This window comes from Solenopsis invicta, chromosome 14 (genome assembly GCF_016802725.1).
Source record: "Solenopsis invicta isolate M01_SB chromosome 14, UNIL_Sinv_3.0, whole genome shotgun sequence".
Taxonomy (NCBI): domain Eukaryota; kingdom Metazoa; phylum Arthropoda; class Insecta; order Hymenoptera; family Formicidae; genus Solenopsis; species Solenopsis invicta.
In genome coordinates this window covers 16,850,192-16,867,806 of record NC_052677.1, presented here as the reverse complement: position 1 = coordinate 16,867,806, position 17,615 = coordinate 16,850,192, and the positions used below count along the sequence as shown (strand labels likewise).

The following is a 17,615-nucleotide window of genomic DNA, read 5'->3' as shown; positions in this document are numbered from 1 at the left end:
TCCCTATCCGACCGATTGCTGCTACTGCGTAGCGGCGGCGGTAGTGACGCAGCGGCGCGCAGGCGCGGCTACGCGCCAACTAGATAGTCACGCTGCTACGCAGTGGCAAGACTGGCAAGTGACACTAGGCACTAGTGGCGTGGCAGTCGGTCGGTTAGGGAACATGGACGAAGGTCACGGTGTGTCGCGGCGCATTTCAACTTGCATCCTCGTCGTTCGAGTTACGGGTTTTTGACGGAAACAAATGTTTCGAGAATGCCGCGAAGTGTCGAAAGTGAAGTGTGAAATGTCGGGCGTTCATGCAAACATTCGTCGTGTCGGGTACGATGCGTGGTGCGAAGTCGTGTCGCGTTCAATCGTATTTCGCATCTTCTCCATTTTGCCTCGTTGTCTCGTATCCCGAGTTTCAGACGCACGTGAGTAGCAGGAGTGTTTCAAGAGTGCCGAAACAGTCGAAAACGAAGGATCGCGCGTTCGTGCCAAGTGTGAATAAAGACGAGTCGTCGTGAGAGGGATCTTGGACGGGACTCGAACGTTCAAGAGCTGCGGTCGAGACGAAGCTGGACGGAGCGACCAGCCGCGAACGGCAAGTCATTTCGCTTCAATCTACTAACTGTTTATTTGCCCCCTCGCTTCAGTATTTGCGCCTCGTTCCGATTATACTTATATAAATCACGACAAGACTCAATGAATCGCACGAAAGCCGTTAGGGTAGGAAAAAATTTGAAGTTTGTGTATACGCGCACTTGGCGCTTCCTTCGCCAGGTGTGCCAATAGTCGGGCAACGTGCTTTTCCGAGGTTTAACCTCTCAGCCGGGAATTTCTAAAGTTTCATGGAAAATATTTTTGAATTTCGTAATTTTGCGTACTCTTTTGCGTGAAAATAATGATGTATCAGAATTCAGCTGGATGTAAATCGTCCAGGAATCCTGTCAAGGATTATATTCGCGAACGGGAAGACAGGCAACAAGGGACAAGAACACTGAAATTCCTGAGAAATACGATTGTGTCTATTCGGTAAATCCGATCTGTGTACGCTCATTCGACGATTTAAAAGCGACATGCAGATAAAGCATTGTAAGTACATAAGCATACTCAAAATAAGCATACTCAAAATTCTTATCTTTTCTAAATTATTTGACAATGAATCAGCACAGGCTGAAAATGTGTCTTCAATACAGTAAATTTTTTTAATTTAATATGTCTATAAATTAAGCAATTAATTTAAAGCTAACTAATTTCGCATTTCAATAAATAATAAATGGGCTAATGAGCCAAGTTGGTACCAATTGATTTCAATAAAGTATCGTCACTATCTCATTAAAATATATGTACAAAAATTGTTTCAAATAAAGGATTTACGAATATTTCCTCAGAATTCTCGTGCGCGTCACTTGTGTATAAATCAATAAAATAGATTCTCATTTTATATCTTCTTTTTTTTACAAAAAAATTTTTTTAAATAAATTTTATCATCATCTGATAAGTTACACAGTTGAAACATTATACTTCCACTGACTCCACAAAATATGTATACTACAATATGCATTAATTAATTTATTAATAACAAATGTATCTACTTATACAGTCAATTAAAAAAATTTTTGCTTTTTGGAAATTAATTATATTTTGCAATAATGTTTTGTATTTAAATATCATAAAAAAATAAATTTTTTGTTGAGGAAAACTTTAATTTTACTTAAAATTTTGACAATATTTATATTGAAAAAGTGTTATACATAAAATAAGTTACATTGGAAAAATGTAACAGACAAAATCGTGTGCGATAGATAATCGTGATTGAACTAAGTATTGAAATGTGAATTATATACTATATCATAATTATCTATTTATTACAAATATTATGTATTTATTAATGATCATTTACGTCTAGTAATTTATAAATCACTCTTCAACTTCACAGTTGAATGTCGCCATTTAAACTATATGTAGCTAAATTCTAGCTGCCTTTTTATATTTTATTTTAATATAAAATATAATAATCAATATGTATAATATTAAGGTTGCGTTTCGAAATTTATTATCAATACTGAAAATCTATAGTAAACGTAAGGTGAACTATAGATTTTTAGTCCTGGCGGTATATATCGGAACACAGCATAAGATTATTGAAAATATTCAATACAATTGATTTTAAAGAATTTACAATTTTTCAGAGTATACAATGAGGTGGCATAGAAAAAGATTTAAAGTTTTGAAAACTTTATTATAAAATCTTTTTCTATATTAGCTATCTACGAGTATATTGTCATATGCGTTGAGCAAAACAAGTGAAACTATAATTATTATACCCAATAAAACATGCCCGACACGTACGCGTGTCAAGTAATAAAAATCGATAGTAACTCGATATAAATATAAATTTTTCTGTGCGAAACAAGAATGATAAAATAAAACATTCTATAAAAATAATAACGATTAATATTACTCAACAATATTCGTCAATATTCAAACTATATTATGTCATATATTCTGTATTGCATATACAGAAGAGTTAAAAATATTTAAGCGTTCTCAAATATCAAATCCATGCCTTTGTTATTGCCGCAGTTAGGGAAGTCGATCGGTACAAGCGGCAAGTTTCGCTGGAGACCTACTCTCATTAGGAATTGCATTCCAGGCCCGAGTAGTGGAGAATATACAGCGGTACTTCTCGCTTCCCACAGCCAATATCCTAACAAACACATAGTTACGCTGTAGTAGATACAGTAGATTCTTTATTCGATATCTAATACGTAAGATGTATTACCTAAATTGTCGGTGTAGAAACGAAGAATGATATATCCTTTATTTGGTACGACAAATGTATCTTTTTGCACCGGATTCTTAAGATTTCGATGTATCTTTCCATTAAGGTCTAAGGACATGAATTCATCTTTGGTAAAAGGCTGCTTGAAACTATCTCGACCAATAATACTGGCATTGTAACCGTGTAAATGAAACGTGTAAGACGCATTACCTCCAAAGCCTGAGAAAAATACAGTTTTTTATATACCAGCTTTACTGATTCTTTGTAACTTTATAAACATAACAAGTGCCTTTCTTACGCTAGATATTTTTTGTTATTGTTCGTATTCAAAATTCTTAAATTCGAAATTTTCGAATAATTCAAATTATAAAATAAAATTCAAACCCGAATCGAATCTAATCTTACCTGATTAGATTCGATTCGTATTCCAATAGTTTACACATCTTTAGAGTTCATTTGCGTAATTTTTTTTACCTTTATTTATTAATATTATTTCGATTATTTTTCTCGGTGGAACTTGGAGCAATTGCAAACATTCGCAAAATAACGGTGTGTCGGCGCATTCGCTAGAGCGTTTATCGAGGGAGCAAATCATCTTCTCCAAGGTATTTTCTGGTTGTGATAATATCGGAGATGGCGGATATTTGAAAGACATGCCATTAATCTGCGGTATCCTTATCGTGCCTGGTTTTAAGCCTGAAATTTTCCTTGATATATATATAAAAAAATAATAAAAATTACATTTTTGTAGGAAATAAATATCCATGTTCCATTATATGCATGATAAAGCTGACATATAATACAACATTTCTTAATACTTTCTAGTTTCATCTCTTTTTCTGCACTTAATAGTCTAAAGCCTCGCATTGGTAATCAAGCATTGTTAACTGCGTTTCATCTTTCTTAAATACGAAAATCTTTTTCAAATGATAAACGACGTATAAATGAATTTTCTTACTCAAATAAGCTGGATAATATTTTGACTTATAAAAGTTGTAAGAATTGTCCGTCATCTCATCCGTAAAAAATGAAAAAGCATTTGCGTCGAAGGGCACGTAGATCGTTTCATCTGCTTTCTCTTTCAGTTGCAATAATTTTCTGCTCTTCAGATCCAAAGAACAAATGACGTTTTTCGATATTTTATGACAATCATGACCACTTTCGGCGATTTTAAATGATTGTGCGTCAAAGTTGTCAGCATCGACGATCCTTATTATGTCCTTACTATCCGAATCGTGTCCGGCATCTTCATAAAAAATATATGCCTCTTGATGCAAATTGCGACATTCCTGAAGACCTTGAATATCGAGAACGTACTTGCCGATTGCTTGATCAGCCGTTAGAATGCCGTCGAGTCTTTCTCCTGAAAACAAATTTAATGTTTATTAAATAACTCATAAAGTTCTCTTATTTATTCTTCGATCAATGTAAAATTAATTAATATCTCAGCCAATGTAATCGCCTACAATTAATTTTATTAGAACGCAGCGAGCTTGAAAATTGAAGGAAACGTGCGATGAATTAATGATGATAATAAGTAATAACATTAACGCTATATTTTTATTGAACAAAAATGTACAAATCTCAACATATATATACACATATATAAAATATAAAATTTACTCAAAAAATATATTCAAATAATTGCGAAGGCTGTGAAGGATTATTTTTTGAAGAAAAAAAATAGATTATATCGACATACATTTAAAGTTTTGCTACGGACGCTCAAATCGTGCCAACAATAATTGCAATCACTGAATTTATACACTGATGAATTATTTCACAATCGCTAATTATTTGATTTAATTTTATTTTCGTTTTTTCACAATGTATATTCAAATATTAACAACTTATTGGCTCTTTATTAACATTTCCTATAACATTAGAATTAATTTTGGAAGCAAGTTAACCGACAGGCGTTACGTATGCATTTATTTTCTTTTGCACACTTCAAAGATTAATGGAAACACGTTGCGCTGCTTGTGTTGCGACTTTATGTACTTTAAATTATAAAATGTCAATATTATTAAATCAATATTATAATACATTATTTAATTAACTAGTATAATAATTCATATCCGTATTTATAGATGACAAGCTTTTGTCGAAAAAAAAATTTTGTTTTACGAGCTAATAGGAATCTGCAATCACCGCTATCAGATCTTTGATTCGATTATTATGGACATTCAAAATCTTAGCGCTAAGAAAGAGTAACTATCTTTACTGAGCTACATCGAGTTATCGACAATTAGTGTTGCATGTTTAGGAAATTGAGAGTTCTGTGTGTGTATGTGCGCGTAAATTATCACGGCGGTGATTACAAACAAAAAGTATTTCATGTTTCATTCACATTCATATCTCATTGTCAGCGCCTTTTTTCAATGATTAAAAAAATACGGAGGAAAGATGCTTTTATTAATCTGACTTATCGGCATTACTTGTTTTGCATTAACGCTGCATTCAAAATGATGCCGAGAATCAAAGAAGATAATGTCAGAAAGCTAAATCAATTTAAATTTATCAAGAAACAATGCGATAGTCAAATTGTTTAAACAAAAACGACGATAAATATTAATGCTTAATAAAACCCTAGAGTGTTACTCATCTTTTTCTTAATCCTAGATCGCCATACTGGGGTACGACGTATCTAATGCGATTTTTAATATTGCTATAACTTTTTTTATAATATCTATAACTTCAAGACCTGAATTAAGATTTAAAAAACTTCAACTATCCATAGATATGATAAGGGGGATACCTTTAAGTGTACCTGGTATGAAAATTCATAGTAGCACTCCAGGGTTAATATCAACATTTTCAATAATTTTTCTAATTTTGCGGAACGCGCACATATGCACAAACACAAGTACGAAAATTGACGTTTTCAGCTCAAAAAATAAACAATCGATTTAATATCGATACATTCTCGCTCTTTCATTTAGAAAAAAAATTGCCTATTATACAGTCTTGATCATCGATTCAGTCTTTAGAAGAATCCGGCTTACAATAAGACACGGACGATACGGTCATCACAAAGCCGATGCTCGATGGCATTCGCATCGGCTTTTAATATTGCACGCATTTTAGTATTACCACATTGATTCCTCTAACTCTCTAAATCCAGAATGCGTAATAATTTAAATAATGTATTTACCTATTCGAAAATTAAAAGTTATTACAAAAAACGATTGGAAGATGCATGGATATTTGTTTCGTAGCGGCACTCTACTCATAACGCACGTGCAACGCTCGGTCGATCGATAGAACTAGGTCTCTCGTATCGAATAATATTTCATTATATTGGTATTTTTTACTCGACGAGTCCGCTTTTCTTTGTCCACCACGCTTTTCTACAATCGTTTCGAAACGTACTCGGTTAAGCGAGCGGCGAGTTATAGCTCGTTAAAAAGCTCGTTACAGTTGGAGTAAACGTAAATCGGGATCAACGACGACGATGATGCGCCATAAACGCGCGACTTTATCGCAGTATCCTCCACGGCAGTATCCTCCACGTCGTGCTGATCTCGGCAAACCGACTCATTAGCGATGCGTTTGCGCGTAGATCCCGATCTCCGCCTCGAAGAGGATCTGATTGATCCTGAGCTTGGCGACCGATCTTGAATAGGAGTCGGGGATCTCGGCGAGTTGAACGGCGATGCTCTCGCCAAACTTGGCAAACTCCTCCTTCGTTTTCTTCCGTTCCTTCTCATCCAGGACGCGAGGCGCGCGTGGCTTCGTCTGCCCGGTAGACTCGTCGAGATCGGCTGGCGAACCGTCCTGGCTCATCGGCAGAGAGCCATTGTAGAGCTCCATCGCTTTTAGACTGGACGACGAGGACTCTTCGGCGTCCTCGCTCAGCGAGGCGTTGAAGGAACCAGTACCGGAACCGTTTGTCTCCTCGTTGCAATCCGTGAACGTTATACTCTCCGGATCGATGTCGCTCACAATATACTCTTCCTGCAGTTTCGGTTCCTCCTCAACTTTCTGCGAAAAGGGATCAGGAAATTTTACCGCGCGCTCCGACATACGTGAGAGCGATAGAAAGGATTTTACGCGCCTTCCTCTCTTTTATTCTCGATCTCACAATTACTTTGCCTAATGTACAATCAAATTAGAAGCGATTCAATCGTATCGCGTTCTCACGACTCGATCCTAATCTCTCACGCTCTGGCCTCCGAGAAAGACTTATGCCAAAGCTTTCACGCGTATTGATTTTCTCTCTTTCTCTCTCTTTCTTGAAAACGTGGGAATCTATTATCGCTATATCAATAGCGGCTACAGCATAAAGCATTCATAAAAGCATATTCGTATCGACTCGTTGAGAGAAGAAACAGTGGTTTCAAACATCGAGTGGATAAATTAATAAAAATATCTGTCTTAAAATATCTGTCCTTTTTGCAGTTTGCCGATGTATCTCCGATAGCACAAAATATATTAAATTATATGATGAAATATTGCATAAAAACTTGCATAAAAATTATAATTTGCATTCGTATATTTACAAAAAATAGATGTAGAAGTTTGATCTTTTATAAAATATTGATAACCGTTTGTGCATATAATTTCGAAATAGTATCTCGACAAAAACTGTGACGATCTGTCGACTCATCTTAATAATATATTTACAAAATTAAATTTAGAAATTATAATTGAAAAAAAAATAGTTTAACTGTATTATGTATAAAACATTTAGAAATATAATTAATCCATACGCACGTTCACAAAAATGCCTAATTATTTCTAAATTATATTTTATAATACTGTAACTTAATACATATTCAGCATGATAACTTTTTAAATAAAGATTCAAACGGTTTTTAAAATAATTGTAAAATATTTATACTTGAAACTTAGATATGTCTAATTGTTGACGAATATTATTTAGAAATTTAATTTCGTGATGCATAATGTGTCTATCGGGGACGCTGCTCGAGACTGCATGGTAACCGAATTGCCAGGGGAGAGATAGAATTTAACATGGACGAGGCTCAACTCGAATTTTTCGCTGGGAAGCAGACGAGAGTACGTCGCCACGCGTCGCCACGGGCCAATGGAATATTTATCTCGACCAGCGACGCGTCGCGCTATTCCGAGTATCGTTTGGAAATCACGATAACCAAGTAAAATTAACCGATTACCTCTCGATGCAACGTTACATTTTACTTGCTTTTATTTTTCCACGTTTTTAATTGATTTTTAGTCGAATTCTACGCGAAATCAGTTGCACATACACATCTTTGTAAAGATAAAAGAAAAAAAAGATACATTTGAAAATTAAATTCTTCCCTGAAACGAACACACGCGAAAAATGCATGCATAAAAATAAGACTGCAATAAAAATGCATAAAAATAATATACAGTCGTTGCGCGCATATTTTCGCGTGATTAGATCTAGTCTTTTTCACTATCCCGTCTAATAAAATTTGTGCGAAAGTAAGCAAAGAACAGCTTTACAAGAGCAACATAAGAATGCCTGTTTCCTCTATCCGAGGGTGAGATCCTGAGAGAATTTCATTTAAGAATACGCGCGAGGACACGGGTGAATCCCTCTCGCCGCGCGTACCTTCTTCCTCTTGCTGTATCTACGCGTGCCAAATTGTAGGAACTGCATGGCCTTGAAGGCAAACCACTTGGAGACGTATACATCGTCGGGGCCGGTGGCAGAGTCGCGGCTGTTCTGTATCTTGTGCACCTCCCGCGAGTACTGGCACTTGAGATTGGTGATCTTCTTTTCGACCTCGAGGGTGTTGCAACAGAGGATCTCGGCGAGCTCCTGGATCGCTCGCTTGCGCTTTGCGCGGTCCCGGTAGCCACGGGCGTTCCAGTCCCAGAGGACGCGCCGCTGCTGATACTCGCGCAGCAACTCCAGAGTCTTGTCGCGGGTCCACTCCATGTTGACGCGCGTGGCCTCGCTGCTACCCAGACCGTCCCAGAGCCCGTGGTGACTGTACATGTAAGAGACACCGCAGGACGAAGGGTATCCTCGCGGTCTCCGGGTGGAGAATAGCCGGGTGGAAGGAGAGGTTCCGACCTGAGGAGAGGATGCCACACCGCGCGCGGGCGAGCGGTGTGGCCGAGGCGATAGTCGTCCCTATCGCCCGCTAATAAACCACCGGGCCGGAATTAACACGACGTGAGCCGCGGCCGCGAAACGAGCACGCGTTTTAATGATTTTTGCACGGGACTCGCTCGCGCGCGCTTCGCCACCTTCCTTTCTTTATTTCTCTTTGCGGAAACCCCGGCGGGAGCACGAAGACGACCGAGTCTGCGCGAACGTTCGCCTGTCTGCCTGCCTGCCTGCCTACCGTGTCGTGCCATGCCATGCCATGCCGCGTCTCACCTCACCATCCGCATCGTTATCCGAGCCTGTTAATGTCGTTACGAGAGGGAGAGAGAATTTCCCTCTCTCGCCACTGTCGAGATCCACCACTGCTGGCGATCCTTGCCGATGCTACCGACATCGTCGCGTCGTTCTCTCTTCTCTTCTTCCTTTCTTCCTTGACGCTCCGTTAAATCCCAAGCGTGAAGGTGAACGCGCTACGAATCAAACGCATCAGGACCAAATTGGGCACAGGACGTTCGTCTGTCAAGAATACGTTTCATCATGCGAGTCCAGAATGTGAAAAACTGAACGTGATTCGCTACCTCGTGTCTTGCAACTAATTTTTCGAAATGTCTGCACTGTCAGACGGTCTTCTCGCCGACTCCATTCATCTTTGTCATCTTTGTCATGAACGTAAAATTAAATCCGTACGTTTTACTAAATTCCAGTAGCCGCCTTCTCCTACGCAGCCGTCAAGGTGTTTTAACATGCTATCTCCAGCCTTCGAATCCTCTTTCTCCTCGTCTTCATTTCGTCCCATGATTGTAAACTTCATCGTGTTTAATGCTGATTTCCGATAAATTATAAATTAACTTAAAAAAATTAAAAAGAATCAATGTTAAAGGCTTATCAAAATTAAAAACAATCAAATTAAGGATCATATAAGTTAGATATTCATGTTGATACGTACATATAATTAAACGGAAAAACATAACTCTTGTGAAGAGAGTGTCACCTTGCGTTGCAGATACACGTCTATTCTTGATTCATTTGACGATTATCCAATTGCTCGAGGTATCCAATCATACAATATGTTAGCATTTTTAAATACATTTAAAGCTCGGTGTGTATTCTCAGTACATTTTTTATCTTCAACTTCTGCAATTCTTCTGAATCAATTACTTTATAAATGTTCATGTGCTCAACATCCCATATTATCTTATCCGATTCTTAGATTTTTATACTGATATGTACATTATTGTGTTTCATCACGTCATCTCTGTATTAATAAGAATATTTTCTGGAGTAAAATTTGCTTCAAAGAAGAGTCTATCACACTGAGAAAAAAGTTGTTAACTAAATTTTTCGACTTGATTGAATTTCTTCAGTTCAAACATTTACATATTTAAACCAAATATACATGTAGTTAATTATATAAATACCTTAAACTGAAGTTCAAGTATTTTATGTATTTAAATCAAATACATAAATAGTTGAAATAAAAAAATTAATCAAGTTGAAAAATTTAGTCAGGTTAATAATTTTTTTCAGTGCATCAAGAAAATATAAATCCAACAAAGTAAAAAAAAATTTTAATTAAAACCATGCGACGAAAGCCTCGTAAACACGACTTTAAGATCCGATTTCCTTGTACATGCAAACGATCCTCTTTCTTCTTTCTTCTTCATTTTACTGTCTGATTCGTGGGGTATCTTTTGGAGCAGTAGAGTAGTCGCGTCGGAATATACGCGACAGATCGATCAGAATCAGCAGCACAAGGAAAAAGGTATGCGTGCGCTCGATTTTGAGCAGACCCGTTTCTTCTTTCATATCCGTTTCTTCATCTCGCGCGCAAAATCCCTTGTTCGTCCTGCTCCAGAGTATCTTGTATCACACTTATTACAAATTTAATATAGATAAGTATACAGCGTTGCTTTTTAAACGCTAACGATTTGAAATCGCGTGTGAAATATTGTTCTGTTTAATAGTTTTATAGCATTCAGATTTATTATGAAATGTTTATTTCACCAGAACAGTTTTGCTGAGATATCTAAAAATTCAGCTGGATGCAGATCGGAAAATAATTTTGTGTGACCATCAAGTTATACAGAATGCTCAAGCATGATGAGTAATATTGCAAAAAGTTTTGACATTCAGCAATCAGTTTGAGCGTTTCACAAAATAATTTTAATAGTCTAACAAAAATTACTTTCGGATCTGTATCCAATTAAATTTTTAAACTTTAGCAAAACTGTGTTGTAATTAAATATAAAAGACAATATTTTTTTGTACGTACATTTTTACTTTTATTTCAGCAATAAGTCTGACGCTTTATCCCTTGAGATCATTTAAGCGTTTATCTAGCACGTGCATCATGTACATTATACGTGCATTGATAGATTCCTTCTTTTCTTGTTGATCGAAGTAATTCCACAAATTAAATAAATCAAGATGAAATTACATCATTCATTTCCTTTTTCGTTTCTCTTATGCATCAAATCAAACACATGTACGTAAATTCGTATGTGTACAAATGTATTGTTTACGTAATCATATACACCCGTGTAATACTATTATACGGGATTATGAGAACAATTTAATTAACTAAATTTTTACGAGATAAAATGGATTAGTTTCAAGCTCGCGTACGTGCGCGACCAATTTTTATGCGTTATCAGTAAAACAAGAGGATGTGGACACAATGGTAGAAAGGCAAGAGACATGGAGTTAAAACGTACCTGGGAATAAAACGACATGCGTGCCCATCATCGATTGTACAAGGTTGCCATCAGCAGCAAGTATCTGAAGTGAGTGTCCATGGGCAGACAGTAAAACGGGACAATCGTGAACATTTGCATTAACGAGGCGTAGTAAATAGCGAGATCCATGCCTTACTCGCACGACCACTTCTCGCGCCTATAAAAATCAAGTCAAGTATCATTTTGAACAATCAGAATCCTCTTTCATCTATCTTACATTTAATCCTAATTCTGATTCAAGACATTATCCTTATAATGCCGTACTCCGCCGCAATTATCTTCGCTCGAACAACTCGACACGTGCAAAAGTGGAACAAGATAAAAAGAATTAATTAACAGGCAGATGTGAAGATGAGTAATTAACTTAAATTTGATGAGAACGTAAGAATATTTTATTAACAAATTATTAATAAATTTTTATGCTCATCATCTAATTCAAATTTAAGTTAATTATTCATCTTGACATCTTCTGAAAAATCCAGAGAAAAATTTTCACCAGGGCGAGCGAATTCTTGCGAGGCGGGAGTCCGGCGTTTGGTCGGCGGGACACAACGATGAGAGATGAGTGGTAATACCTGGCCGTTCACGAGAAGCTCGCCCGGCGTAGGTGGCGAGAGGAGGCTCGCGTGTCGCGTCAGCGGAGTCGACGGCCTTGACGACAGGACGAGCGTCCTTTCCAGACCAGGGTCCTCGTCCCGTGGTCCTCGAACTGTCAACGACCCGTACACCCCGTCGCCCTGCTGCGAGACTAATGGTCCCCCTCGATTTTTATTTCTTTCTCTCTGGCGACTTTCGAACGATTGGCATCACGCCGTACCTCGACCCTCGCGAATCGGATCGGATCGAGAGACGAGTCGCGCGAAGGCGCCTTCGCGGAGAACCGTGCGCGGAGAACCGCACAATGGAGACCGGTTCGGGAGACTTGTTCTCCAATTGAGAGTCGATGATGGCGATGTAACGCCATTCTGGACGACTCGCGGCAGTCGTTAATGAGTCACGCGAGCGTACGAATTCTCGGTATACTTAATTGAGGAGAGTACGCGTGGGATCTTTTTACTTACGCGTCGAGCGATGTGGCGAAATGTATACGCGTCGCTTCCTGCTCTTTCGCGAGACCGCGGACGTTATTGATCTTGCTTCTCTTGATGCGCGAGCGCCGGGCAGAAGGACGTTCTACGGCGTAGACCGGAGTCAAAATCGAGGGCGAGTCGACTACTGTGTAAATTCGAGTTTGCGCAGAATTTTTTCCTTTAATTTTACCTAACGTTTTTCTGATTTTACCGCCGCGCGAATGTCTTCGCGTTCGCACAAATTTTACAAAATTTTACAAAGATTTAAGAAATTCTACCAAAATCTATATGAATATGCTAGAATTGGAACGCTTGGGTTTTTATACATTTTTTATAAATTTCTCGGTAAAACTATGTCAAACTACAATGAACTACAGCATTCTACATATTTCTCAGTAGCCTACTCTGTTTAACATTAAATAATATTACGTGCTTATAGAGTAACTACCAAAATTAACCAGTGTTTCAATTCCAGCATTTTGGCGTAGAATTTTGTAGAATTTTTCTCGCCAGGGTATCTACGTCACGTCGTGAGAAAGCCGCCAAAAGCATACTGTCTTAACATAAAATTGTTAGAGTTCGTGTTAAAAGCTGCAGATGAAAGAAGAGAAAGAATAAAATATTATGGCCTAGTTTATACCGAGTACTTGATACACGTACTAACTAGTAATTTTTTATTAAATTATCTTAATTTCTGCAATAAATTTAAAGAATAATATACTAAGCTGATACATTATGAATCGAGATAATTAAATATATGTATCATGTATACGCGCATCGTCGAAAGTAAGATAATTTAATAGAAAGTTACGAGTTAATACGCGTATCAAGTGCTCGGTGTAAACTAGGCCTATGAAACTGCAACGATCGGCAGCCACGTACCCGAATGAGCGTGGTAGAAGTACGTTCCCGCGCTCTCCGGGATTATTTTGTAACGAAAACCACCGAAGGGCAAGATGGGACATTGCGTTATCATAGGCACCCCATCCATGTAATTATCCTTTTGTCGGATTCCGTGCCAGTGCAGAGTCAACTCGTCGCTTCCTAATTTGTTATGAACGAGGACCTCTATCGTGTCGCCGAGACAAACCTGCCATAAAAAATATATTCCATTTTAGAAAAGCCATGGTGAAAGAAATTCTACAATTTTTATTATTTTTTAATTAAAATCATAGTAATCATGGGACAATATGGACTTCAAACAAATTTACTACACTTTTAGTACTTGCTTAAACTTTGATAAAATTTAATCTCATTATTTTATAATATCAAATAATTAAATTTCTTTATTAAATTTTATTAAATTATAAAATAAGTATAAAGTAAAATTCTTTAAAGGCTATGTTGCCTCACAATTACCATATTTTAAGAAAATTTTTAAATTTTCTCCGTGTACATGCTTGTTAAAAATCGATTTGAATCTTGTCAAAATTAGTGTCTTTTTTATGAAAAGAAATATATATAAAAAGAGAATAAAATTATTTAATTATTTACTATAAAATGTTGAAAGAAATATTGTATAGTAAGAAAGTCATACTTGTATAGCCGGGCCTGGACTTTTTCCATTAATCGTTAAAAAGCTTCTTCTCGTGGTAACGTTCGTGCAACGAGAAACATCGCCGTTGCTCTCGAGTTTGTTGTAGAAACTGCTAATTATATCAAGAACATATTAATACAACATCGTTTTCAATTGCCTGCGTTTACAATTTTCCGTTCGCCTTTTCTCAATATAATGATCACGTTGACTTTACGGAAGAAAATCTGCTGAATTTTTTCCCCAAGTCTTGTAGCTAACATTTATTATTTTTATGTGTTTAAAAATGCAGCGGATAATTGTCGCAAACAGCGCTTAATATATTCCACAATATTATTCATAATAATTTATATTTTATTATTTCTCTCAGAGTTGAGTGATTAAATATATTTTTCTTAATTTTAACTAAAGTTCAAGTTAAAGTTAATATCCTATAAAATTTAGTTACATTAAAAGTTACATGAACAAAAAACTAACACAATTAAAATTTGCGTTAAGATTAAATTAAGTTAAATTAAAAGTTAATTTTGAAAAATATTATTCATATTAAATTAGAAATTCGTAATTTTATAAAGTTAGATTACTTAAAACAATTATGATCATCAAATTTTTAATATTTTATTTACAAATGAGTTTATATGAAAAAAACAATTTTTTTTTAATAGGAATGTATTTTTTTAATTTTTTTTATGTAGACAAGTTTTTTACTTAAAAAAAAGTTAATAAATTAAAGTTTGTGTTGCAAAAATAATTAGTTAAAGTTAAAAATTAAATCATTTAAAATTAATTAAGTTATTAACTTTTTATCTTTATTATTTAATTTTTTAAATAGTACTGAACCATGATATTTCTATGATATAGGATGTAACTGTACAGGTTTGTACGTGAAAGAATGATGCGGAGGAAGAGAGGAATGAGAAAAGGAGACGTCAACATCGAAAGTTCGAGTCATGGCCTTTTTGTAGTAAAATTACATATTTGCTTAGATGATTGAAATAGCAGCATTATTTAAATGTTCACATTACGTGTAGAATTGTACATTATTATAAAAGCCTAAGAACCGATCTCACCAATTAATTTCATTAACTTACTTGCCAAGTACAGAATTTAAAACTGATTATCCCTATTCTAATTTTTTTAATTATTTTAATTAAAAAATTACTCAATTATTAATTAAAAAGTACTGTATTTTAAGTTTTGCAATTGACAATTCATAAGTTTAATCAACTAATTTTCTAAATTAATAAAAATTGGTAAAATCGGCTCTAAAAGTAATTAATAAAAAGGGAACAGATGAATCGAGATTCGTACGAACTCGATTGGAACTCACCACTTTCAATGGTGAGCAGCGAATGACTTTTCTCAATTGAATTTAAGCTATGTTTTAAAGTAGGATCGAAGGAAACGGATGTCGTTATAAGATCAGAGCAAAATGTCACTTGTCGCTTGCCGATTGTTTCTGCAGGATCGTGGCAAAAAAGCATGGAGAGAAGCATTGGAAAGCACGGCGCTCTACAAAGTTTCCGGCCAGAACGCCATCAGCCGTTATCCACTTCCGCTTGGTCACTAGGATTCCGTACAGAGTTGGTCGTAAGTACACGTTGGTATTCATATATGCGCAATTACACACGCCGTTGGTTTCAGAGAGAAACTCTCTGGTCGGTTCGAGTGATATCGGAACCTGTTACACGCCGACCGCGCAGATGGTACCAACGTCACTCTGCGACCGGGTCGACCGCGGATCATGGGTCAACCGTTAGAAGGTCGCGCTGCGCCGCGAGCAAGTATCCGCTGCATTTATATTCTCTGATGCATTTAGGAATAAGTGATCATCCAAAGAAGAATTATTGAATCTCTCTTTCTCGGAGTTTAAAACTAGAAATTTTCTGTTATTGTCGCGCTGCTTTCTTCTCTTTCGTCTCTTTTTATACCGCGCATCTTTAAAGTTATCCCTGATGAAGAAAGGGTTAATGAAATTTTGATTAAATTTTGATAAATTTGATGGTTCATCATATTTGATGAAATTTCAATGAAGATCCAATAAAATTTTATTTATATTTCGCTGAAAAGATTATCTTTTACGTTTAATGAAAAACATGTTAATAAGGATTCAATAAAAATATAAAATTTCAACAAAAACTTATTAATATTATTTAATGTAAAAGGAATTTTTATTGAAATTGGTAATGAATGTTTGACGATTACAACAAAAATCGCAGATACCCTATATTGACAAGATTTGCATCAACGAGATCTCATTCAAATTTCAATACTCTGTCATTATTGTTTCAATTCGTTGATTTTTTAAAAATAAAATTTTGATAAAATTACTGATCACAATCCTCATCCGAAGTTATAATGATTATGTATATATAAACTTTTAACATCTCACCTTGTTACACCATGTGATTCTGTGATAATGAAATTATAGAAGCACGTTTTTTTCGAAGATGGATCGTCGGAACAAGAACGCATACATTCATGATAACCGTCATCTATTTTATTTTAAATAAAAAAAATTAGTCCATAAATGAAATCGTTTATATTAATTTTATAAAAATATTAATCATATTTAATCGATATACATATAGTTATCTCGATAGGTATATTGTGCAAATATTATATAATAATGACATCATGACGAGAACAATTATACTAAGATGATGCACGATAATGCAGTAATTTTGTTGAAATAAAATTTCTATTTATCAAAAATTAGACAAATCAAAATTAAAATATTTTTATAAAAAAATATAAATATTTTCTAATTATTAAAAAAATTGTTTGATTAATTAAAATGTTGTCATATATAATATTTCATGTTGCAATATCTTTCCATTATAATTTAGAATTGTGCATTTTTGTAAGCATGTATAGGAATTCATTAGATTTACAAGTGCTTCATACATAATAATTAAAATATTTCTCTATTTAACAATAATCTTGCGTAAAGAAGTGATGACATGTAAACCAATAAATTTTTTACATTTACCTCGAAAGTTTCTCAAGACAATTTGCTTTTCTAGAGCAAAGTCAGAAAGTAGATATTTGTCAGTGATAATAAAAGATTTCAACTTACCAAAAGTCTCCACAGAAAGACCCGAAACCAAAATTGAACAGGAAACAAACATCAAAACTATGCAATAACGAAAGCACGACATGATGGCCCAGAATATCTGGGTCGACCGAATACGTACATATACATAAGTTCGAGCGATCCTACGCGAATCTAAGCCGACGACCGACTCAGGGACTGAATGCATCGCGAGCCGACTTCTTACTTGAAGGATGCGGAAGTAGGTGAAAGCAAGGCCTAGGTTACGCTTGCACAAATGGCACAATGGAGAAAGGCTGCTTATCTCTCTATTCACAGAGATACCTTTGTTATGTAATGCTCGCATAAACGGCTTTACATCATTCACCAATTATCGTTTGTATG

At 35.8% G+C, this 17,615-nt stretch overlaps 3 protein-coding genes across 4 annotated transcripts; 1 reads left to right on the top strand and 2 right to left on the bottom strand.

The window, feature by feature from the left end:
• Positions 1 to 1,693: 1,693 nt before the first annotated feature.
• Positions 1,694 to 17,602, bottom strand: LOC105207799 (oxidoreductase OpS5). 2 transcript variants are annotated; one of them, XM_011177444.3, is made up of 10 exons: positions 17,256 to 17,602; positions 16,569 to 16,671; positions 14,180 to 14,291; positions 13,525 to 13,732; positions 12,148 to 12,320; positions 11,552 to 11,729; positions 3,729 to 4,133; positions 3,245 to 3,466; positions 2,771 to 2,989; positions 1,694 to 2,695 (listed from the first exon to the last, which is right to left on the bottom strand). In XM_011177444.3, the coding sequence occupies exons 1-10, from the start codon at positions 17,575 to 17,577 to the stop codon at positions 2,526 to 2,528; spliced, it is 2,112 nt and encodes a 703-aa protein (XP_011175746.3). In that variant the 5' UTR covers positions 17,578 to 17,602; the 3' UTR covers positions 1,694 to 2,525. The 2 variants fall into 2 exon arrangements, with proteins under 2 accessions (XP_011175746.3, XP_039313353.1); XM_039457419.1 differs by having other exon boundaries at positions 14,180 to 14,288.
• LOC105207650 lies at positions 6,274 to 9,103 on the bottom strand. The gene is made up of 2 exons (XM_026132292.2): positions 8,334 to 9,103; positions 6,274 to 6,754 (listed from the first exon to the last, which is right to left on the bottom strand). Exons 1-2 carry the CDS (start codon positions 8,721 to 8,723, stop codon positions 6,311 to 6,313), a joined length of 834 nt encoding a protein of 277 aa, XP_025988077.1. The 5' UTR covers positions 8,724 to 9,103; the 3' UTR covers positions 6,274 to 6,310.
• LOC105207649 lies at positions 14,953 to 16,570 on the top strand. Its single transcript, XM_039457421.1, has 2 exons — positions 14,953 to 15,766; positions 15,821 to 16,570. Exons 1-2 carry the CDS (start codon positions 15,659 to 15,661, stop codon positions 16,025 to 16,027), a joined length of 315 nt encoding a protein of 104 aa, XP_039313355.1. The 5' UTR covers positions 14,953 to 15,658; the 3' UTR covers positions 16,028 to 16,570.
• Positions 17,603 to 17,615: the final 13 nt, after the last annotated feature.